The sequence below is a fragment of the Callospermophilus lateralis genome, chromosome 16 (assembly GCF_048772815.1).
Source record: "Callospermophilus lateralis isolate mCalLat2 chromosome 16, mCalLat2.hap1, whole genome shotgun sequence".
NCBI classification, from domain to species: Eukaryota; Metazoa; Chordata; class Mammalia; order Rodentia; family Sciuridae; genus Callospermophilus; species Callospermophilus lateralis.
The window spans coordinates 44,790,032-44,815,698 of record NC_135320.1 but is presented as its reverse complement, the minus strand read 5'-3'; the positions used below and the strand labels follow the sequence as shown (position 1 = coordinate 44,815,698).

The window sequence follows — 25,667 nt, the reverse complement described above, 5'->3', positions numbered from 1 at the left end:
ACAGGAAGAAGGGGAATGCAACGTAGAAAGGTGTTAAAAGCACAGGGTGTAATTTATTTGTGTTCATATTTTAACTCTTCCAATTACTAGAAGCTTGACCTTAAAAGAAATCAATTGACCTCTTATCCATCAATTTTTCTCATCATAAACAGGAAAACAATAGAATCTGATTCTTAGGATTGGTGAGTGAGGGCATGTTAAACTGCAAAACACCATCATTGTCAACGAATTCCTGGCACCCAACACGGTGACTATTACTCTATTTATTATTACTGATCGTAAAAGTATTAACTCGTCTGACTTAACTACAGAACCATCCAAAATATATCATTGTATACCTTTAATTGATAGAGTGTTCAATAAGGAAAGAGATTTTTTTAAAAAAATGATTTTTATTCTCACAAGGAAATTATAATATGCTGGCAAGATAGGTGCATATAAACACAATACTGTGATTTAAATAGCCAAAGACAAATTATTCCAATCAAGAGTTCTTACTAGTGGAAATATAAAGAATAATTTTATTTTCCCATTTAATAGGTTTTCTTTTAGATTTATACACAGAATGTCCTATAACACAAGGTTATATAAAAACTGAAAACTATCAGAAAGGAGTACAATGGGTGTTAATGTTAAAACTCCACTCACAATAACCTCTCTTAAAAAAAAACAGTCATACATTTAAGAAATGCATAGGATACACACCCATATATATAAAGCTTTACTGACATAAAAGAGAATGACTTGATACATTGTTGGATTTTGAAATTTTAACACTGAAAGATTTCAATTACCTCCAACTTAATACAATACTTTAAAATAAAAACAACAACATATTGGTGTTGAGTGTTTTTGGTGGAGGCAGAGGAAAAGGAAATAAGACTCAAATTCAAAAGAAAGGCAAAAAAATTAGAGAACAGTGAAGGCATGCATAAAATGCAATGTAATAAAAGAGTTCTCCAATTATGGGGATAGGGTTACAGGGGATTAAACCCAGGGCACTCTACATTTGAATTACATCCCCAGCCCTTCTGTAATTTTGAGACAGGATATTGCTAAGTTGTCCAGGCTGGCCTCAAACTTGTGATCTTTCTGCCTCAGTCTCCTATGTAGCTAGAATTATGGCAGGCCTCCTTATGTCGAGCTCTCTCTACTTTTTAAAGTATTATATGAAAAAAATACAACAGTCTGACAGTGATATAAGAGAAATGAAGAGAACAGAACAAGATATTTCACATCAACCGGAAAAGAGAGATTATTCCCTACATGTATGTTGAAGTAGTTGAAAAGTTTATAATTCACACCACTAATACAAAAATAATGACTTAAGTTTTTTATTTTAAAAATTGAAATTAAGTTACAAGAAAACCTAACAGGTAAAAAGTTTTAAATATATTTTAAAAAGCCCACTAATTTTTCAACCTCAAATAGTCAAATGATTATGTCCATTGTATAAAATAGCACGAGCCATTATTATAGTAGGTAGTCTTCTGTTTGATTCTATTATAGTATTCCTGCTTTCCATGATCACTGATTTCCTTCCCTCCTTCCTTCCTCTGTACTAGGTATTGAACCCAGGACCTAGGATATGCTAAGCAAGCACTTTATCACTAAGACACACCCCCAGCCCACTGTTCTTATTCTTATTTGTTATTTGCAATCAGATGTGGGTTATGAACAGAAATAAGAATAAGAATATATATGCTCACAATAAAAATAAATTAGGATTTTAAAAATAAGTTAGTTCAGGGAAGTACACCTCAGTTTCCAAACAGTAAAGTGCCACATTGCAATAGCAAAGGGGCCTTTATCATGACATGATTTGATTCTTCAAAAAAAGAAAGAGAAATACAGACATTACTGTTCATCTAATAAAAAAAGCAACAACTTGGGAGTCCTAAGGTCTTAGTTGGTTTTACGTTACCAACAGAAGGTACTTAATTCCTCTGATTCACAAATTTCCTCACTGATTAGTCAGAAGGTTAATATGTATGACACAAGATACTGCGAAGTCAGTAAGGCTGTGGATTTTGTAAGGTAGTTTTTATTTTTAAAACTTAAATTTAACAAAATGAGGAAAAGGTGAAGAGAAAAGTAAAGCAAGGCACTAAAACTTGGTACTATTTAATATAGGTCCAAGTTTGGTATTTTCCAAGAGCATCAATTATGGAATAAATTTGCTGAACTGAGTATTTGAAAAAAAGTTTCATCAGAGAATCACCATATTAAATTATTAGAAAAATGACTTACCAGTTACCTGTAACTGTAACCTTCCACTATGGTTATTACTAGTATCAGACCTTGGTGAAGCAGTGGCCATGTCCCAAAATTCAGCTTCAATCTATAAAAAAAAAAAAAAAAAAAAGATAATTTACTCACATTTTAGATAAAAAAAAAAAAAAATTCTAATTTTCATGATGATTAAAACTGTTCATTTGAGGGCTGGGGTTGTGGCCTCGCATGCGTGAGGCACTGGGTTCGATCCTTAGTACCACAAAAAAAAAATAAAATAAAGGTATTGTATCCACCTACAACTAAAAAAAAAAAATTTAATGTTAAAAAAAAAAAAAAACAACACAAAAACTGTTCATTTGAGCTGGGCGTGGTGGTGTACACCTGTAATCCCAGCAGCTCAGGAGGCTGACACAGGAGGATCATGAGTTCAAAGCCAGCCTCAGCAATTTAGTGAGGCCCTAAGCAACTCAATGAGACCTTGTCTCTAAATAAAATACAAAATAGGGCTGGGAATGTGGCTCAGTGATCCAATGCCCCTGAGTTTAATCCCTAGTTTAATCCCTCCAAAATGTTCATTTGAGACATTATTCACAGAATTAGAAAAAACAACTCTGAAATCATTTGGAAAAATAAGAGAACCAGAATAGCCAAAGCAGTATTAAGCAAGAAAAGTGAAGCAGGAGGCATCATAATACCTGATCTCAAATTATACTACGAAGCTATAGTAACAAAAACAGCATAGTGTTGGGATCAAAACAGATATGAAGACCAATGGAACAGAGTAGAAGACACAGAGACAAACCACGTACTTACAGCTATCTGACACTTGATGAAAGTGCCCAAATTATATTTTGGAGAAAAGACAGCTTTTTAAATAAAAGATTCAGGGACAACTTGATATCAAGAACATAGAAATTAAATGAGACTAGATCCCTATCTCTCACCCTGCACATTAAACTGCACATTAAACTGAAATGGATCAAAAACTTATGAATTAGACAAGAAACCTTGCAACTGCTAGAAGAAAACATAAGGTTAACACTTCATCATACAGGTACAGGTACCAACTTCCTCAAGCAAAATCCCTAAAGTTCAAAAAATAAAGAATCAAGAATCAAGAAATTAAAAAGCTTCTGCACAGCAAAAGAAACAAGAGTATGAAGAGAGAGCCTACAGTATGGGAGAAAATCTTTGCCAGTTACAACCCCAAAAAGGGATAAGTATCCAGAATATATTAAAGAATTAAAAAAATTTAACAGCATAAAAAAAAAAAAACAATCAATAAATGACCAAAAGACTAAACAGAAACTTCTCAAAAGAAGAAACACAATTGGCCAACAAATACATGAAAAAGTGTTCACCATATCTAGCAATCAGGAAAATGTAAATCAAAACAAAACTAAGATTTCATCTTACTCCAGTAAGAATGGCAGTGATCAAGAATATAAATAATAATAAATGCTGGCAAGAATGTGGGGAAAAAGTACACTTGTACAACGTTGGTGGGACTGTAGACTAGTACAACCACTTTGGAAAGTAGTATGGAAATTCCTAAAAAACTAGAAATGAAACCACCATATGACCCACTATCCCACTCCTCAGTATTTTCCCAAAAGAACTAAAATCAGCACACTATAGCAATACAGGCACTTCAATGTGTAGCAGCACAGGTCACAACAGCTAAATTACGGAATCACCCAGATGCCTTTCAATAGATGAATGAATTAAGAAATTGTGGTATATATACACAATGAAATTCTGAGTCATAAAGAAAAATGAAAGTATGGCATTTGCTGGTAAACAGATGGAAATGGAGAACATCATGCTAAGTGAAATAAGCCAGACTCACAAACTCAAAAGTCTAATGTTTTCTCTCATTATGTGGAAACTAGAGTAAAATAAAAGGAAACAAGAAAGGATAGGATATTATAAAGTATTAGGATTTAGATGTAGTATCACCCAAAATCTCAATTGTGAGAGAATGCAAGAAGGTTTGGAGGGGAAATGATTGATTGGGCTATAGCCTTAACCTAATCAGTCACTTAATTCCTGGTGGGATTAATTGAGCAGTAACTGGAAGCAGGTAGGCTGTGGCTGGAGGAAGTGGCTCACTGGGGACATGACTACAGGGTATATATTTTGTATCTGAAGAGTGAAGTCCCTGCTTCCTGATCAAAATGTGAGCCACCTCCCTCTGCTACACTCTTCTGCCATAATGCCCTACCTCACCTCTAGCCCCAAGGAATGGAACCAGCTGTCTGTGAACTAAGACCTCTGAAACCATGAGCTCTCAAATAAACTCTTCCTCCTCTACAGTTGTTCTGGTTGGATCTTTTGGTCACAGCAGCAAAAAAGTTAATTAAAACATAAAGATATAGGGAAGATCTGTATTGTAGAAGGAGATCAACAGGCAGAGAAGAAGAATGGGAGAGGGAAGGCAAAGTGGAATGAATTCTTAAAAAAATCATGTTAAGTACATATATTACCACAGTATATATATTCACCTTTATGTATAAATTTTAAAAAATCAATCAAATACAAATAAATAGACAAGCCAAAAGAAGTTTTGTAGAGTAAAGGAAGGAGAACAGGGAGAGGGAGAACAGGGAGAGGGAGAACAGAAGAGAAAAGGGAAAAAGGAAAGGGGAAGAGAAAAGAGAGATGTACGTATGATTCTGTCCGAGGAATCCAACTACTATGTATAGAACTATAGGCTCTAAAACAAACCAAAAATTGTTCACTTAAATGAACTAAAATCCACATTTCTTTACAATCCATAATATGTTGACAAATTCACACTTGTGCTCCATTTAAAACTGAGACTTAAGTCATTCAAAATGTTATAAAAGAACATAAACAATATTCATACCTGAAGGAAGAAAAGTGGAGGAAGAAAAAAATTACATTACTAAGAATCCAGGGTCATATGCTGATTAATAAATAAAATAAATATATAAATTAATAAATTTATTATAATACAATTTATGTATTATCTGAACTATATATTGCCCTCTATTCTTTAGCACTTCAGTGTGTACTTCTAAGAATGAAAGAATTCTTGGGGCTGGGGTTGTGGCTCAGCGGCAGATCGCTCACCTAGTGTGTGCGAGACCCTGGGTTCGATCCTCAACACCACATAAAAATAAGTAAATAAATAAAATAAAGGTATTGTGTCCAACTACAAATAAAAAATAAATATTAAAAAAAGGAATGAAAAAATTCTCTTAAATAATCACAGTAAAATGACCAAATTTAGAAAATTTAGCAAGTATATTACTGTTATCTAATTGATGGTCCATATTCTAATTTAATTAATCATCTCAACAACATTCTTTACCAAGATGTCAGCTCTAGTCCAGATTTACATAGAGTATTAATTAAATCTCCAGTAAATCTTGCATGTTTCTTTTTACAAATACTGTTTTCCAAGTTTGGCTCTACATTTCCCACCCTAATTTCTTTCCTTCTTTCCTTCCTTCCTTCCTTCCTTCCTTCCTTCCTTCCTTCCTTCCTTCCTTCCTCCCTCCCTCCCTCCCTCCCTCCCTCTCCCTCCCCCCCTCCCTCTCCCTCCCCTTCCCCTCCCCTTCCTTCCTTTCTTCCTTCCTTCTTTCTTTTTTTTTGTTTTTGTTTTTGTATAGGAATTGAACTTGAACCCAGGTGTGCTTAACCACTAAGACATATCCCCAGTCCTTTTTAGTTTTTATTTTGAAGCAGAGTCTCATAAGTTGCTTACAGCTTCACTAAGTTGTTGAGGCTGGCTTTGAACTTGGAAAACTCCTGGCCTCAGCCTCCCAAATTGCTGGAATTATAGGTATGCACCACCACGCCTGCCCCTAATTTTTATTTTTTAAATAAAATTCAAAGCAGGAGCTATATCAATATTTTTCTAGATAACAAATATCTCAAGGTTCAACTTGTATCTGCCTTTAACCTACTAAAGATAAAGTGGAACATTCTGAGAAAGATTGAGAAATATTAACGAATATTAACATTTGGTTTTCCCTCTATACTATGCTCCATTTAGATTCTACCACCCATTTCAGGGACCCAATAGGTTAAAATTATTAAATTCATTTTACTCATTTATAGTTGGATATATTATATGCTTGACGTGTGGGGAGGGTATGTAGGGTGAGTGTTTGTATGTGCCTGTGTACGCAAGCGCTTATACATAAGAAAAACAGTTGCTTACGATATGATTAATTCATTGCAGTTACCTATATTCACAGGTTCTGAGACCTTATTTAGCCAATACCCTAATTCTGCAAATGAGAAAAAAGACTTAAGAATTTATCTACTGGGCTAGGGTTCAATTCCTAGTACCAGCAAAAATAGAAAAATAAAAAAATAAATTAGTGGGACCCCATGGCCCATGCCTGTAATCTCAAAGGCTAGGGAGGCTGAGGTAAGAGGATCACAAGTTCAAAACCAGACTCAGCAACTTAGTGAGACCCTGTCTCAAAATAAATAATAAAATGGGCTGGGGAATATAGCTCAGTGGTTAAGTGCCCCTTGGTTCAATCCTGGTACCAAAAAACAAAAGAAAACAAAAATTATGTCTACCTCAAGGTAATCAGCTGTTATATTCATGAGAAAAATCAATAAAAATACAAACCTTAAATAATCAATGAACAATGAAGAAAATCAAAGGAAATTGAAGGTTTTAATTTCTAGCAGTCTAAACCACTAAATGTGTTCTCAAGAAGTAAGGAAACTTATGTTCTCAAGACATAAGGAAAATCATCAAGTTTGTACCACCCTATATAATAATAGACTTGACATAAAAAAAATAAAGTGAGTTGAAATAGTAAGGAATGGGGAACTGGAAGCAAAAAATACATACATACATAACAGTTTTGTCCTGGATATGCATGCTGAGAGTAGCACTGGCATCAGGAGACAAAAGAACTATGCATGCTGCAAGGTAAGGAAGCTGAGATTTGTTCATTAAGGAAATGTATCAAAACATACATTTAAACCATTGGGATTATCCAAGATGAAAAACAACCAAATCTGAGCCTATAATTTTAAAAACCTAATTTATAAGAAAATGTATCACTATGAATGAGACTTAAACAAAATACAATAGTTTTTGACCTCTAAAGACTTTAAATATTACAATTATACAAATTTTTAGAAATTAATTTAGCAATAAAAGATGAAAGAAAATACGGACAAGCAAGAAAGGACTATAAAAATGACATCTTACTTCTCTAGGCCTTAGCACTATCTTCTTGGAAACCTCCGTGCCATGAGAGCCAAGTGGAGGAAGAAGTAAATGCACGGGGTGAAGCGCAAAAGAAGAAAGATGAGGCAGAGGTCCAAGTAAACTAGCTTGTGCACAGTGGAGGCCCAAGGAGTGGAGATAAGGAATGCCAGAGGCCGGGGACATTGGTACAAGTTGTTGGAGTGCCTGCCACTGTCCAAATTTTGTGGATTTAAGAACTTACTTCACCCTGTCACCAAGATCACCAATGAGAGAAGACCCACCTTGCTCTTAACATCCCCCGTTGGTCCTTTATCTGGACTTTTGGCATTCTAGACTAATTCGTTTTTTAATTGTGGTCCGTGTAACTCATGTACAATAAATCATCCCTTCTGTTTGGTGGGGGGGAAAATGGCATTGTACCGCTAAGCAAAATAAGCCAATCTCAAAGAACCAAAGTCCATCTATCATATTTTCTCTGATAGACGGATGCTAATTCACGATGCAGGCGGGGCAGGGATAGGGAAGAATAGAGGTACTTTGGATTAGACAGAGGGGAGTGAAGAGAGGAAAGGGGGAACGGGGGTGGGAATAACAGCAAAATGAATCAGACAGTATTACCCTATGTACATATATGATTAAACGACCTGTAACACTACATCGTGTACAACTAGAAGAATGAGAAGTTACACTTCACTTATGTATGATGTGTCAAAATGCATTCTGTAGTGTATAACTAATTAGAACAAATTTTTTAAAAATCGCATTGGACATTTGAAAAATAAAAATTGAATTTATTTAAACAGACTTTTTATTTTGGAATAGTTTCAGATTTGCAGAAAACCCAATTCCCCTTCAATTTTTGTGTTTTTTATTTTTATTTTTTTAAAGACACATAAAACTTACTTATCTTCCCTCCCTGCTCCTCCCCTATTTTAGCTTTATATTTTTGGAACTGGGGATCAAACCTAGGCCTCCTGCTAGGCAGGCACTCTACCACTGAGCTATGTCCCCAGTCCTATTTTAACATCTTATAATAGTATGTTACATTTTTCATAATAAATGAACCAATATCAATATATTATTATTGGGGCTGGGGTTGTGGCTCAGCGGTAGAGCACTTACCTAGCATGTGTGAGGCCCTGGGTTCGATCCTCAGCACCACATAAAAATAAATAAAGGTATTGTGTCCAACTACAACTAAAAAATAAATATTTAAAAAATATAATATTTTTAAATATTAAAAATAGTTCACAGTTTATTCAGATTTCCTTGTTTTTACCTAATGCCCCTTTTCTATTCTAGGATCTCATCAAGAACACTACATAATATTTAGTTATTGTTTCCTTAGGTTCCTCCTGGTTATGACAAGTTTCTCAGGACTTGACCTTGCTTTGTGTGTGTTGTTGTTGTTATTGTTGTGTTTTGTTTTGGTTTTATGCTAGGTCTTGAACTGAGAGGCTTGCACATGCTAAACAAGCACTGTATCACTGAGCTACACTGCCAGCATACTTTCCTTGTTTTTTATGGTCTTGAGTACCTTCAGATATTCCTCTACTAGCATTTGCCTGATGCTTCTCTCACTGTTAACCTGAGGTTGCTGGTGTGCAACTATATTAAGGAACATGCTATGAACATGATTTTGATTTGACTACTGATGCTGACCTTGATCATCTGGCTAAGGTCCTGTTTATCAGAGTCCACCACTGTCAAGTGATTCTTTTCTTCCTTCCCACACTGCTTGCTTTGGAAGAATAAAGGTGAGGGCAGTTGTGTTCTACTTCCTTAAGGCCAGATTTTATGCACAAATTATTTAAGCAGACAGAATTTTTTAAATTAGAGAAGTAAGATAACTGAAAGGTTTAAAATTAGAATTAAGAGAGAATCAGGGGCTGGGGAAGTGGCTCAAGCGGTAGCGCGCTCGCCTGGCATGCGTGCGGCCCGGGTTCCATCCTCAGCACCACATACAAACAAAGATGTTGTGTCCGCCGATAACTAAAAATAAATATTAAAATTCTCTCTCTCTCTCCCTTTCTCACTCTCTCTTTAAAAAAAAGAGAGAGAGAATCAAACAAATGTAAATCTAAAAATATAATTTAGAAATAGCACTGAAATAAACACATAGAAAATACCAAAGAGAGGCTAAATGACATGAAAAGATAAAATAAAATCTTACCTATATTCCAACTCATAATCCCAGAAAATGATGAAAGAGGAGAGTTCATTTTAGGAGAAAATTACTTACTTTTCAAAAGCAATGAAAGATATTTAACCACAATTCCAAAAAACACAGTATTTTATTAATAAGAGGCAAGATAAACATAAGGAAAGTCACAATAGGTCACACCGCCAAGAAAACTGCAGAATACCAGTAGTAGAGAGCATGTGAAAGCTGCCAGAGAAAAAGAGATTACAGACAACAAAAAAAAAAGGAAAATAATATTAGTATTTTCAACTGTAACAATGAAAACATAGAAGGTCAAACAAACATTTGCAAAGGACTGAGAGAATTAACAATTATATAACCGCCAAAACTTTCTTTGGGGAACATGGAAGGCATTAAAACATTGCTAGGTAAATCAAGAGTAGTTATCAACAGCAGATTTACTTCGAGAAAGTCTAAAGGATGTGCTTCATGAAATTACCATAGAACGATGACCTCTGAGGTACAAGGATGGAGAGATGAGCAAAGAAATTGCCAAGCACACAAGAAAACTAAATATTGTTGGAATACAACAAAAATAACATCTTATTATTAAATATGGGTGGGCAGGACCTAAAGAGGATAGGAGCTCATGTTGGAAATCTTCATTCAACAGGGGCACTGTGATCTGGTTGAACTTTTGACTACATAGCATTCCTGGCATGGTGAATCACAAGAAAAAGAAATAAGAGGGCATAATTTCTAAACTACAGAGGTGCGAATAGAATAAGAAAACAATCCACAGAAGGCTAGGAAGGAAAGGGTAGCAGGGAATATAAATAACTAAGACCATCAGCACAAAGTAAGAGTCCAAATATAAAAACAATCATTAATTAATGTCTACAGACAAATCTGAAAGATAAGAAACACCTACAAATAAAGATATGGTAGAGTGAGAACAAAAATAAGAAAAAGGACACACCAGGTAAATACAAACAAACAAAGTCTGGAATTAGTTACAATGGCAGACAAAACAGTATTATTAATGAGAACAAGGAAAAGGATATAATTCAGTATTATCTCTAAACTTGTATACTTTAAAATAAAATGTCATCTAAGCATCTCTCTCCCAATTCTCTCTCTTTTCAACAAGAAAAGAATAAAAAAAAATGACTATTTCCCTAATAGACCTCCAGTTGGTGGTAGTACTGGTGGAAAAGCATAGGTCCCAAACCAGTCAGATGAAGTGATAAAACATCAGATGATGTTTCAACTGTTTCAACCATTGGCACAATAATGAAAACAGACATTTATTGGGCACCTCTAATTGACCTCTGCAATCTACTTACTGCTCCACAGGCTCTTTGGAAATCCAATATCAACCATAGTCACTTTTCCAAACCAACACCTTTTTCTACAGAATCTGACTTGTGATGATATGACAGAAAATTCCATTAAGGGATTCTTTAGAGGATTAAATATCAGTACATTTACCACATGAACCCAGCAACTGAGAGACATTGAAAGGCTTTGAATATGCTAAGTTTGAGGATCTGGATTCCATGCTTAGTGTCCTGAGTCTCAATGAAGGGGTAGAATGTAACAAAGTAAGTCTATGCTGCTAATCATGCATGGGATAAAGATAGAAATAATTGGATTTTGGGCCAAGATAGAGCCTATCCTGCCATAAGTAGCTTTGAGGATTATCCATCCTCCTGTAAGTGGTGATAATTTTGAAGGCAAATGTCATGATCATTATGGAGATATAATGTAGAGATTGCTATGATAACTGAGATAGTAAAGACTATGATAGAGCCTATGAAAGGGGTGTACTCTAGCTAGAGAAAGAATAACTACAGAGGAAGCACCAACAATTAGAACTGATATGACAGAAGAGACATTTGGCTGCGGAACTCCAAAGTTGATTACTCTCAGGAAGATTATAGATGTGATGATAGAGGTCTCTCCAGAACATCCAAACTGAATTTGAAGCTTCAGAGTACTCTAAGAAAGGTGACTTCTGCTGGTACCTCCTAGTCCAGGTTGAGCAAATTCTTTTGATGGGCAAAGCCTGCTGACTTGGGTGCAGAAGTAGTAGAAGAGCAGCTATAGAAGGAACAGTAGAAACTGCAGTGTCAGACAGGTAAACCAAAATTAGAATGCTGGCCTTAGGAGAAACATCCAAACTGACCAAGTGAAGAAAACCAAAACAAAATGGTTAAGAACAGGAAGTGAGAAATCTCAGACAGGAATTCAAGTCACTTCTGTCAGAAATCAGACCAGGATGCATGAAGGATAGAGTAAGCGAGAAATATCTGGGAAAATGAAACAGAAAGACAAAAGACTGTCACTCTCCAACTTCTAAACCTCTGAAACTAGCTTCCTAACCAACAGGCATACATGGAGCAAAGTGCTAATCCTGCTTGATTTCAGCACTAAGGTAGAGCAAAGCAATCTCCTTCAAGGGGGAAAGTAGCCCCAGCTAAACCGGAATCATCTAATAAAAATAAAATAAAGCAAACAAGGGTGAGTATCCCAAAAGGGAAAGTGAGAACTTTAGTGTGGTCAGGAGATGGAGGGAATAAAGGCCAATGGAAGAAGTCTGAAAGGACAGAGGGCAAAAAAAAGATTAAGACTCCAGCTCTGTACCCAAGTCATAGAAACCTGAAAATAATCCAGCCCTCAAGTTCCGTACTAGAAATATACTGCTCCCTCAATTGATGATGAAAGGGAAGATTAACCAAATTGACTTTATATCCTGTGCTTTATCAAATCTCTAACCATTCAAGGCAAAAGTCACCATCTATTGTGGGTAACCCTTGACCATAAGAACTATAGGAAGAAAATTGACAATTTTACCATTGTATAGAAGATTTCAGAACATCTCAATTAATCATAGTTCAATAGTGCCCAAAAAAACTAATAATGAATAAATAGGATTTATTGACATAGGAGAATCTCGTACCCAATTATTAGAAAATAAACATTCTTCTTAAGAACTACCCCCAAAAAAATTTACCCATAGAGCAACAATGGAAATCTCAACTGAATTTCAAATACCATATGGGACCATAATACAACTAGGTTAAAATCAATAACAAAAGACATCTTAAATATGCAAATAGAATTCTAAAGCCCTTCTAATATTTCAGGGCTCAGGAGAATTATTTTAAAAATTCAAAGAACTAAATAATAACAAAAAAAAGTATAAAACTTTGTAGAATATGGGAAAAGTTACACTTGGAGAAAAGTCTATATACTAGGTTGGGTGTGGTGGCACAAGCCTAAAATCCCAGCTACTCAGGGAGGCTGAGGCAGGAAGATCACAAGTTTAAGTCCAGCCTTGGCAATTTAGAAAGACCCCATCTCAAAAGAAAAATAAAAAAGGGCTGGGTAGTCGTTTATTGATAGAGTACCCCTGGGCCTAAAGACTTTTATTAGGAAAATAAAGGTTGAAAATTGATGAGAAAGAGAAAAAGAATGGCGGAATAAACTCAATAAAAGAAGATTAGAGAAAAAAACTAATGAAGTACAGAAAAGAAAAAAGTATCAAGAAAGTAAGAAGCTAATTCTTAGAAAACACTAAGATAAATAAATAATCAGCAAGACTGCTGAGGAGAAAAAAAAAAAAAATGAAACAAAAGAAGCTCCAAAACAGATCAATGAATGAAAGGGCATACCCATGCAACAGATGTAGTAACACAACTCACAAGAAAGAAGGAAAATTAAATGTTCTGGAGTTAGTGATACGAAAAATGCAGGGTGGTCTAATAATGTAAACATGAAAGGCAACCTAATGATGTGAATATGGAAGAAATTATAGTAGTAAACCACTGTTTACTGTTTACTACTATGTTCTTTCAGCATGAAAGGATTTCTCCCTCCTTCCTTCCTTCCTCCCTCCCTCCTTCCCTCCCTATTTCTCTTCGCTCCCTCCCTCCCTCTCTTTCTTTGTGCTGGGGATTCAACCCAGAGCCTTGTGCATGTGATGCAATCACTCTACCAACTGAGCTATATCCCCAGCCCCATAGAAGGATTTCTTAAACAAGCCAGGAGTACTAATGCACATCTCTAATCCCAACAATTTGAGTGGCTGGGGAAGGAGTATGACAAGCTGGTACCAGTCTCAGTAATTTACCAAGATCCTGCTCAAAATAAAAAGAACTGGGAACAAAGCTCAGTGGCAGAACACCCAAGTTCAATCCCCAGTACTAGGGAAAAAAAAACTTAAGAAGGATTTTATAAATAAGAGACAAAACTTATTAATTAAGAAAAAAAGTGAATAAATGAATATTTTGACTACCTGCAAATCGAGAACTTGTTTATCATAAGACATCATAAGGAAATAAATTTTAAATAAAAATAACAAAATGACCAGACACAAAAAAACAGGTGATATTTGCAAAATTAAAAAAACTAAAGATTAGTATCTGAACTATGTAAAAATGCCTACAAAGAATAAGAAAAAGACAATACATTGGGCAAATGGGCAACAACCTTAACTAGAATTTTACCAACAAGAAAACATATAAGATCAACAAATATATGAAAAGATACAGATGTAACTGCCATCAGAGAAACAGAACTTCAGACCACACGATTTCATTTTTTAAAAATGTTTTAGTTGTTGCTGGACCTTTATTTTATTCATTTATTATTATGTGGTGCTGAGAATTCAACCCAGGGCCTCACAAATGCTAGACAAGCATTCTACCACTGAGCCACAACCCCAACCCCACAAGATTTCATTTTAAAACCTATTAGAATAGTAAAAATCAGGAATGTTGCTAGTATCAAATAATGGCAAAAACTATGGAATAGTGGTAGCTCTAATACATTCCTGGTAAGTGTTTAAATTGTTAAAACTGCATAGAAAACAATATAATATTTTCATGTAAAGTTGCACATTCAAGTGCCCTTCCAGAAGCAATTCTGGTTTTTAAAACATACATTTTTGGAGTTAAGTTCCAAGTATGCATTCTTTATAATAACAAACAATGGCAAACTACTCAAATATCCATTGGTAGAAAAAATGGTTAAGTAAATTAGGTTAACTCACATAGAGCATTACACAACAGTGAGAATGAAAGAACTATAGCTTAAGGCAACTTCAAGAATGTATCTTAGGAACAATAATGAGTGGGGAGAAAAAGACAAATTGGACTCCTGAGCATTAACATCTTTCTCTCATGCAGTCCTACTTTCAAGATTTAACATTCTGTAACAAAGTCATCTTAAAGACAAAGAAGAAAGAAATTATTATAACCTCATCTTTTGCTATGAATTTCCTTTGAAAATGTACTGGTTTCATGATTGAAAAAGAAATGCACAAATGTGGGCTACTGTGGGTCCTGAGTCTCAAAAGATAATAAAACAAACACAAAATTAAATGGAACATACTGAAGAACTGCTTAAGTCCAAAGAGTCTCAAATGACAGGATGTCATTTTTCTAAGGAGTACTCTATGAATCTAATTGAAACATTTTTGTACAGAAGAAACTAATGTATTGAAATGCTTTTACATTTTTAGGACTTTTCTACATTTCTGGACTCTGGATAAAAAATGGTATATGGGATAGCAATATTTACACAGTCCAAAAGAAGTCTCCACGATTATTTTCTGGTTATAAACATGAATTTACATATCCAGATGTTTCTTTTAATGTTTCATTGTTTTCCTTGAAATGTAAAAAAATTTGTAAATTATATTTTCCTCAATAAGATGATATTATTTGTGCACATTTTTTAAAAAGTCTACAGAAAGAATGATTATGAAACTCAAAATAAAGAATTGGGTTTCTGGGGCTGGAGAGGTGGCTCAAGCGGTAATGTGCTCGCCTGGCATGCGTGTGGCCCGGGTTCGATCCTCAGCACCACATACAAATAAAAATGTTGTGTCCGCCAAAAACTAAAGAAAAATGAATATTAAAAAATTCTCTCTCTCTCTCTCTCTCTCTCTCTCTCTCTCTCTCTCTTAAAAAAAAAAAAAAGAATTGGGTTTCCGTGTTTGCTGGTGGTACTGGGGAGTGAATCCAGGGATACTTTTTCCACTGAGCCACATCCCCATCCCTTTTAGTTTTTTATTCTGAGCCACAGTCTTGTTAAGTTGCCAAGGCTGGCCTTGACTTGTGATCTTCCTGCCTCAGCCTCCAGAGTAGCTGGGATTACAGGTGTGTATCACCACACCCAGCTCAAAACAAAGAATTTTATTTGCGTTATTAAAAAAATGAAAATAATGGGAAAAACAAATTCAGGATAACAGTTACATTGGGAGTTAGGAAAAGACAGAATATGGGATCAGGAGGCATTCACTGGTAATCCTTTAAACATGCTGGTATCAACCTAGTTTTCAGTTGGAAATGGTTGACTCACAGATTTATGTGTTAATTACTGACTTCCATATGTTACATATGATCTGGCATATTCAAATTATACATTTTTAATAAGTTAATCCATGGAAGGCAAAAAGTACCCAGAGGAAAATGTAAATCACTAATTTGTCAGGTGTGATTTCTATAGTCTATCATAGAAGAGAAGGGTAAAATATTATCTTTCAAACAGATGGTGTTTTATTTATCTTCCAAGAAAAAGACACTTCTTCCTGGTCAGTAAATGGGGACTAAGGAAAGGGGAAGAAATTAATTCATCTGGAAGTACATTAAAAAAAAAAAATTAAGGAACTTCATTAATGGTTTAGACATTTTGGGTGGATGAGGGTGCTATATAATTTCAGGTAATTGCTGAAAATAAAGGAGACAGGCACTGGATTAGCTATTAATTTTAAAAGTTTAAAACACCATGCAGACTGGGACTTGGTGCCAACCAGGTTAAACTGTTCACTCTACTATTCTAAACTTCCTATACCCTGATACCCAGCTCCAATATACTTCTTGCTTTGTTTCATATAAACCTTTCTACATAAACCAATCATCAGACTCAAGAACACATGCCTCTGATAACCAGTAACTGCAAACTTAAGATACAAAACACGATAAGCTAGTTAAAAAATGATACCATCTTAGGCTGGGGCTGTAGCTCAGTGGCAGACTGCTTGCCTAGCATGTGTGAGGCACTGGTTCAATACTCAGCACCACATAAAAAAATAAATTAATAAACAAAGATATTATGTATCCATCTACAACTAAAAAAATGTTTTAAAAAATACCATCTTGTCCTAAAAATATATACAACAAATAAAATGTTCAATTTCAACATATAATTAATCCCCTTGCTTCATTTAAAAACAAAGTTGCATGGCATCTTAGAATATACTGTTCTATATATTTTCTCTTTAATCCTAGCATTGTAATAACTCTTGTGAGCAAGGAGGTACCTTGTCCATCTTAGAGATGAGAAAATGCCTCAGAAATGTTAAAAGGTCCATGGTCATATTTTTATATCATCATTATTACTGGTTTTGGTAGATATAATTAACTATCAACATGTACTGAGTTTGATTATTAAATACAGTGTTAGTTTAAAAACATTGTTAATCACTTACAGTTTAGCAGGAACTGTCCTAGACACTGGGGATACAAAGATGAATAAGATGTGATTCCTTCTTTCAAGGAGCTCATAGTCTGGTGAGAAGACAATCCTGTAAACAAATATATAGTTTTCAGTGTGATAGTTACCAAATAGATACAAAATATAAAGCAGTACACCTGGGGCCCACAAGACAAAGTAGATAATCTAATATTCAGGGATCAGGAAAGGATTCACAGAAAAGATCAGAACAGTTTACCTGGTAATCTAAATAAACCAAGTATAGTACTTTAAAGTTTATCCAGAAGGTAACTTGTACATACTGATGGGTCTCAATAATGAGAATTTCATTTTGAAAAAATTAATTTTGGCAACTATGAGATCATTTTTAAAAAGTGAGCTTTTCCAGAACCACATTATTGGTAGTATGACGGAATGAACTTGGGATACAGAAAAAATCTTTGAGCAGATGGTTATGGAATAGCTGAGGGTTACAAAAAGAGGAATCTAAACAACTAAAATTTCCCATTTCAGATTTTGGGTGGATGAGGGTGCTATAAGGACAGGAAAAAGAAGAGGAGCAAATTTAGGGAGATAATATTGCAAAGTTTTCAAAACCCAACTACAGAGTAACACTATCTGGACTTCATTTCCAGTTCTGCCACTTAAGAGATATGTGATCAAGTTCTATCTTTTCCATGGCTCATTTTCTATATCAGTAAATGGAAGAGCAAAGCCATCTACCCCATGTTATAATAAAAGATTAAATAAGATAAAACAAGTAAAATACTTAGCTCTTTGATTATGTGGCAAGAAGTAACCGCCTAATAAAGCCTAGCTATTGCTCTTATTATGGGAGGAAGTTAGAAATAAAAGTTTCACATTTTGCACATGTTGTTCAAAGGAAGACTGTTCTCATCAGGGTGTCACACACAGTTTAGTCCAACAAATGTGGAACTTAAAAGGTTAGAAAACTGAAACAGGTCTATAGAGAAGAAATATTTTGGAGTTATAGTTTACGCAAGTGGTATTAAATCCATGAAAGATAAAAAAAAAGCGGGGCCAGGGTTTGGCTCAGTGGTAGAACGCTTGCCTAGCATGCGTGAGGCACTGGGTTCGATAACTAGCACCACTTAAAAATATTTTTAACAAATAAAATAAAGGTATTGTGTTCATCTACAACTAAAAAAAAAAAACTTAAAAAAAAATTAAAAAGCTTGCTCATGGAGAAAATATTTGGACTACAAAGAGGAATAAAAGAGGGTGCCAATCAACTTATAAGCACAATATTAGTACTACTTAATATAACAAATCCATGGAGACAACAACTGGCATGATAATATGACTATCTTCCAGTTGTTCCTAAGATAAGGTAACAGAAAACAGGAGGGCGGGGGAGGGAAGGAAAAAAAAAAACATGATCAATTCAGGTTCAAGAATTTAGAAAGTGGGTGTGGCAAAAGGAAAATCAAAGTCTGAATTTTAACAAACTTTACAGCAAATTAGCTATTCGTCCAAATAAATTTAGGTTATAACCTATGCTTAGAGGATATAGCCAGTTATATCTAAATTGATGATGTCCAGTTCAACTCTTTAAAACTTCCATAGAGTTTTACAAAAACTCATTATTATTCAACTGCACAAGAAAAAGACCTAAATGTAGATAACCAACTATATTTCCAGTACTGAGATTATAGAACAAATTCTCATTTAGTTACTGCTTACTTCAAGATGACATTCTTAAATCAAAGCAAAAATCTTTAAAAAAAAAAAATCTGATTAGATCTGATTCATCCTGCACATTATACACAGTGTTGGGGTTTTGAAAAGCCAGCAAACTATCAACACAATTCCATCTACCTGGATCAATTAATAAGCATACTTATTGACAGCCTAGCATGTAAGCAGGCATGACAAATTTATAAAAATGGTAGATGACAAATGTCTAGCTTCAATGAATACACAAAAAACAACTCAGTAACAAGATCAGATGGTATACATCATGCACTAGGAAAGTTTAGTCCAATGTATGTGGAACCTTAGTTAGAAAACATGAAACTAGAAAAAACTATTACATCAACAGCACAAAATCGAAAAATCAATGAAATGTAGTAAAAATGTAGTAAAGTTGTCCTCCTTCTAATATATCTGAGATTCAGAAATACTAATGCATAAAATTTTCTTTAAAAATGCAGACTACAGTTTGTAGGGTTTAATTTTAAACAATACAGAAACAGGCTTGGGATACAGCTCAGTAATAGAGTGCTCACCTAGCATGTCCAAGGCCCTGGGTTTCATCCCCAGTACCGCAAAAATAAACAATACAGGAGTATTCTATTGAGATAAGTCATTTTTAGAGATACTGCTAGTCATTTCAGTGAACTTATAAAATGTGACAATGAGTTGGTGGACCAACTCATCCCAGTGTGCCCAAGACAATCCAGGTTTTAATCCTACATCCAAAGAAATCTCTCAGTTCTAGGCAAACTGGGATATTTGATAATCTTAACAAACAGTATGATGGGTCTACCTGCTAAAACAGCTTTTTTATATACCTCAAAGAAATTTTTCTAGTGGAATCTGGTCATATAAAGTGTAATTGTGCTATTTTTTTTTCATTTCCATGTAGCCTGAAAACTCAGGAAGAAAAAATTCAGTTCTATGGTGACTACCCACTAAGATATGTTGGGAAACAGAAGTAGGTAAAGTAAGAGGCAGGTTTTTTTGAACATACAATTGCCACTCATAGACTTCAGTAACAAACCCTCCAAATTATAAACACTCTTGACTCCTAAAGGCTGAAGGCATTTCCAACTTCCTGCATGAGCTTTCTAATATTCAATCCTACTGTTCCTCCCTATTTAGTAAATTCTTCCATATACCTTGCCCTCAAACTTCCCCCAACAGACTCTGCATTCAGGCCAAGGACTCATTACCCCAGTAGCTTGCAAACTGCCAATCTCCATTCAATCATCTCACACAAGTGACCCCTCCCAAGCTTGATGGGCCCTATTCTGCTTACAACCTCCCAATATTTATCTCTTCCACCACAGTCTTCCCTTACAATCTGCCCACTTACTGTAGGAACTCCAGTCCCTCCAGCTCTCCTTTGTCCCTGGAGCCACACCATCACTATTTTATGTGTGCATAGCACTTGACAGTTTTGAACTATCACATACATCAGGGGAAACAGAGTAAGTGCAAGTGTTTCCAATTTCACCAATGCAATATTAATACTGTTTCGTTTAAACTGCACCCCCTCTCTGACTTTTCTTTCTAGGATGTGTCTTCAACCAATATCTTCAAAGAAACTTCGTGAAGTTTCATTGAAGTTCAGTGTATACTTATAACTGTGACAGAAGCTAGCTGATTTTTAATAAAATTTTCTTGTCCATAAGGACTTCTTCTTATATTTATACCATTAATTAATCCACTTAAGCCAAACACAAAAACGTCAAGCCCCTGATAATTTTACATGTGTGTCACTGGGTAAAAGTGATGCTTCTAAAGTAGCACAATTTGGGTGACCTGAAGAGTACTTGCACTATCTTCAGAAAAAAGGACAAATAAAGATGGGAATCTATAGATACTTTCTCACCTCTGACTGCAATTTGGATGTTTATTTCAACCTAAAAATGCCTATTTATTTTATTTCATTTTATTTTTTTAAGAGAGAGAGAGAACTTTTTTTAATATATTTTCTTTTTAGTTTTTGGCGGACACAACATTTTTATTTGTATGTGGTGCTGAGGATCGAACCCAGCGCAGTGCACATGCCAGGCGAGAACACTACTGTTTGAGCCACATCCCCAGTCCCTAAAAAATGCCTATTTAATCACAGGACCTAATAACCTAATTTTTTTCTCCTCTATCTTGCTGTATTTTCAGCAATTCCAAATTTCTTTTTAGTGTACAACATATTACTTTAGGGGAGGATCACAGGAAGTATTTTTTATGGGAATGTTAATTTTTAATATACCAAATTATCCAAGTCAGTATTAATACCCAACTCTTATTATTCTCCGCCAGCAAATTTTAGATTTTCAACCAGAGGAAGTTAATTTTTACCAAGACTTTGGATTGTTTTCATTTATTACCTGATTTTCACTTTCCCCGCCCAGCAGAGAAAAAGTTTATTTGGGGGCTCATGGTTTTAGAGAGTCCGTTCATGGTCTGCAGACTCCAAGGCTCTGGGTCAGAGGTGAGGGAGAACATGATGGCAGAAGTGCATGGCACAGGAAAGCAGCTCAGCACATAACAGAGAGCGGGAGAGGGAGAGGAGGTGGGGAGGGGGGGAAGGGGAGAGGGAGAGGGAGGAGGGAGGGAGAGGGGAAGGGAATGAGAAGGGGAGAGAGGGAGAGGGGGAGGGAATGAGAGGGGGAGAGAGGGAGAGGGGGAGGGAATGAGAGGGGGAGAGAGGGAGAGGGGAAGGGGGAGAGGGAGAGGGGGAAGAGGAGAGGGGGAGGAAGAGAAAGAGAGGGAGAGAGGGGGAGGGGGAAGGGGGAGAAAGGCAGAGAGGGGGGAAGGGGGAGTGGGGGAGAGAGAGAGAGGGGGGAGAGGGAGAGGGTGAGATGGAGGAGGGAGAGAGGAAGAGGGGGAGAGGGAGAGAGGGTGGGGGAGAAAGAGGGAGAAAGGGGGAGAGAGAGAGGAAGAGAGAGGGAGAAAGGGGGAAAGGGGGGAGGGAGAGAGGGGGAGAGAGGGAGAGACAGAGAGAGAAAGAGGAAGAGAGGGGGAGAGGGAGAGAGGAGGAGAGGGGGAGAGAGAGAGGGAGAGAGGGGGAGAGAGGGGGAGAGAGGTGGAGAGAGGGGGAGAGAGGGGGAGAGAGGGGAAGAGAGGGGGAGAGAAGGGGAGAGAGGGGGAGACGAGGAAGAGAGGGGGGAGGGAAGGGGGAGGGGGAGGGAGCAAGGCGGGGAGAGATAGACAGGGGCAAACTATAAACCCCAAAGACACACCCCCAGCAACCTACTTCCTTTAGCCACATCCTACCTGCCTACAGTTACCAAGCAGCTAATACATACCGTGGATTAAGTTCAAGCTCTCATAATCTAAATATTTCACCTCTAAACATTCTTGCATTATTTCACACATGAACTTTTGGGGGGCAACTCATATCTAAACCACAATATTCCACCCCTAGGCCCCCAAAATTCACACCCATCTCACAATGCAAAGTACATTTAGTCCATTTCCAAGAGTCCCATAGTCTTAACAATTCCAGCACTGCTCAAAAGTCCCAAGTCCAAAATCTCATTTGAGACTCAAGGCCAACTCTTGAAAGTTTTCCCCTGTAAACATCAAAAGCATATCCAATAAAAAATGGCAGAAAGTAAACATTTCCATTCCAAACGGGAGAAATAAAGGCATTCAAGGACTTTCTCAGAACAAAGAAAAGGTAACAGGGCACCACACTTCCACAACTGTTTAACACTGTTACAACTCTAAGGTACAGAAACAGAATGCCCAATCAGAATGTGTATTACTTTATATGGGAGACAAAGAGCTACCAAGAGGAACTAACAAGAGGTAATATAAAGCAATGCCTCCTGTGTTCAAGGCTCAGATTTTGGATATGAAGCCACTCAGCCAATGCCATAACTAATAAATGCTGCTTCCTGCTGAACGCCCCAGTGCCCCATCTCTCCACAGGAGAATCCTGAAACAGGAGCAAAGTAAAACCAAAATCCAGCTAGGCAAACAATTCCACATCCAGCATCTGGGGAACATGGTGTCATGGTGTTTTCTCCAAAGGGCTTGTGTAGCTTGCCTCACATCCTTGCTGGCTGCAGCCCACATGGTCTCTCTCTTAAGCTTTTTCTCTGCTAGATTCCTGCAGCTTTTTTGGCAGACTTTCCTATGTACTGGCTGGCATCTCTTAATCTCAGGGGTCTCCACCGTAGCTTTGGCTTCCTTCTCATATCTTCACCTATTGCCCTCTCAGTGACTGCCAGCAGTGACTATGACGATATTACACTTTGCTTGGCCTCCCAGGAGTTCCTTAGAAATCTCAGTAGCAGCTTCCATGACCCACTATCCCTAGGATCCTGCATTCTTGCAGAACCAGCACCACTTGGTAGACATCAAGTTCTGCTACTATCTCGAGCACTATCCAAGGTTTCTGGGACCATGTCTGCAGCACTTTCTAAGTATCTGGATGCTAAGCATTGTGAGAAAACTTCCTAGACCCCCCTGTGCAAGCAGGTGACTCCTCAGTCTCTTCTCAAAGGAATTTTTACTTTTACACCCATGAACCTGTAATAGGTGTGGTCTTGCCAATTGTTGAGATGCCCTCAAATCTTCTTTCCTATTGTCTCTGTGTAAAGACCTTAGCATCTGTTTAATCTTTTTAATAACCATACTTTACTTGGCTCCAGTTTTACTCCACTTTTCAGACCAAACTCCAAGTTTTTCAAATCTTTACCCTCTGCTTTCTGCTGATTTTCACAGTAAAACTGGCAAATAGCAACTAGCAATGTCCATGCCACTGCCTTGAAATTTCCTGCCAGACTTTCTGAAGTTGTGTTACTACAGCACTTTACTAACTTTCTAGGATAAGTTCCAGGCCAGCCTCAGCAAGTTACCAACACCCTGTCTCAAAAAATAAAAAGGGCTGGGGATGTAGGTCAGTGGTAAAGTGCTCCTGGGTTCAATCCCAGTACTGAAAACTAAACAAACAAAAACAAATAAAAGCAAGCAAGCAAACAGGGAGCAAAAATCCTTTAACGAATTGACTTCTTAAAAAAATTAGCCAACCTTTTTTCTTACCTCTACCCTTGCAATTTGGTTGCTGCCCTCCTCCTACTCTACTGAAATTGTCTGCTTCCCTTTTACATGGCCCAATACTGGCCACCTCATACCCATTATCTCCTGGACCTCTATCTTCACCATGAGACAACAGTGCCATCATTCAATAAACATGGACTGGGCTTCCATACTCTAAAGAAATATTGACCTAAACCTGTAGTTCAATATTTTCTGGAAAATACTGGGGAATGATATTGGCCAAATTATATTGTTAAATTACATGTATGTATGAATATGTAACAACATATCCCATCATTATATACAACTATTATGCACCAATAAAAAACTGTGAAAAAAAATATTTTCAGTAAAAAAAGAATCAAACTTTCATGTGGCAAAAAAATAAAAATAGGGCTGGGGTTGTAACTCAGTGGTAGAGCATTTGCCTGGCATGTGTGAGGCACTGGGTTACATTCTCAGCACCATATATAAATAAATTAATTAAATAAAGGTTCATTGACAACTAAATATAAATAAATAAGTAGATTAAAAAACAAACTAGATATTAGTCACTTCTGATAATTTTTCTTCTACTCAGCATATACTTATTGGGAATGTTTAAGTGATAATAAGCTAAACCTATAGAAGAGGAAACAAATTTAAACTCACTAGCAGGGAGGAATGTACAGAGAGTAAATTACAGAAGTATTCTAATCCGATTTAGTAGTCAACGGGTGAAGAGTTGTCAAGAAAACATTCTTGAGAGATGGTTATAGTGCAGATGAGCCGAGGCTATGTGGTAACTGCACATACAAAGGAAAAGGGAGATTTCAAAATATTCTGTGCTTGACAGGTGTAGTAATGCATGCCTATAATCTCAGTTACTGCAGAGGCTAAGCCAGGAAGATTGCTAGTTTGAGGCCAGCCTGGGCAATTTAGCAAGATCCTGTCTCAAAATAAAAAGTATGACATAGCCTCAGTGATAAGGGCTTGCCTAAAGACTTACATAGCACAGAACTGAGGCTTTTAATTAAAACATTATAGAGAAATCCTAGCCAAGTGTGGTGGTGCACATCTGTAATCCCAACAAACAGGGGGCTGAGGCCCTAAGTAACTCAGTGAGACCTTGTCTCAAAATAAAAAAATAAAATGGGCTGGGATGTGGCTTAGTGGTTAAGCACCCCTAGGTTAAATCCCCAGTACAGAGAGAGAAAGAGAGGAGAGAGATCCTATACAGGCGGACTATAAAACTATTTAACATACTCCCTGGTTATGGTCCTGATATATCTGAGTTCCAAGGCCATGTCCACCTTCATCAATGTGATTTTATCTCCATAGCCCAAAACAAAGGCTCAGTGCAAAAAAAGTCCAATACAAAATTAAAGAACCTAAAATGCTCACTTGAATTATTAAATAAACAAGCAAAAATATATAAACAAGAGAAAAGTTCATTACACTTAGATATATTCCAGCTCTAACTAAACATTCATAACATTGCAAAAGTATTTTGTGAATTCTCAAATTATACATTAATGAGACTTTTAAAATTTCTGTGTTTTTCACAGAAACAATGTTACAAATGGCAGTAGACTGCCAAGACCAAGTAGGTAAAACCTGCTAGACCTGTAAGTGCTTAACTTCTTTTATTTTGTAAGTAAACATATTGTTCCACTGAGATATTTCAGGGTTTCTCCACATACTTATTTGTGTGAGTATATATGCTACTTCTGAAAAATCAGAATAAAATTCCAAAATAAACTTCTGAGACTAAGAAAAAGTACCTAATGCACTTGCATGATGTCTGACCCAGAGGAAATAATAAATTATAGCTATTTTTATCCAGAATTCCTATTTAAC

At 36.4% G+C, this 25,667-nt stretch overlaps 1 protein-coding gene across 3 annotated transcripts in view; it reads right to left on the bottom strand.

The window, feature by feature from the left end:
* The window catches only part of Wwp1 (WW domain containing E3 ubiquitin protein ligase 1), a 103,358-nt gene that overhangs the window by 64,285 nt on the left and 13,406 nt on the right, over nt 1–25,667 (bottom strand). For 2 of the 3 annotated variants that reach the window (XM_076836224.1, XM_076836226.1), the window contains exons 2-3: nt 17,086–17,181; nt 2,251–2,341 (exon numbers count right to left, since the gene is read on the bottom strand). In XM_076836224.1, coding sequence (XP_076692339.1) covers nt 2,251–2,320 — 70 coding nt within the window. In that variant the 5' untranslated portion in view covers nt 2,321–2,341; nt 17,086–17,181. The remainder of the gene's footprint in view (nt 1–2,250; nt 2,342–17,085; nt 17,182–25,667) is intronic. The other variant, XM_076836225.1, reaches the window with a different exon arrangement.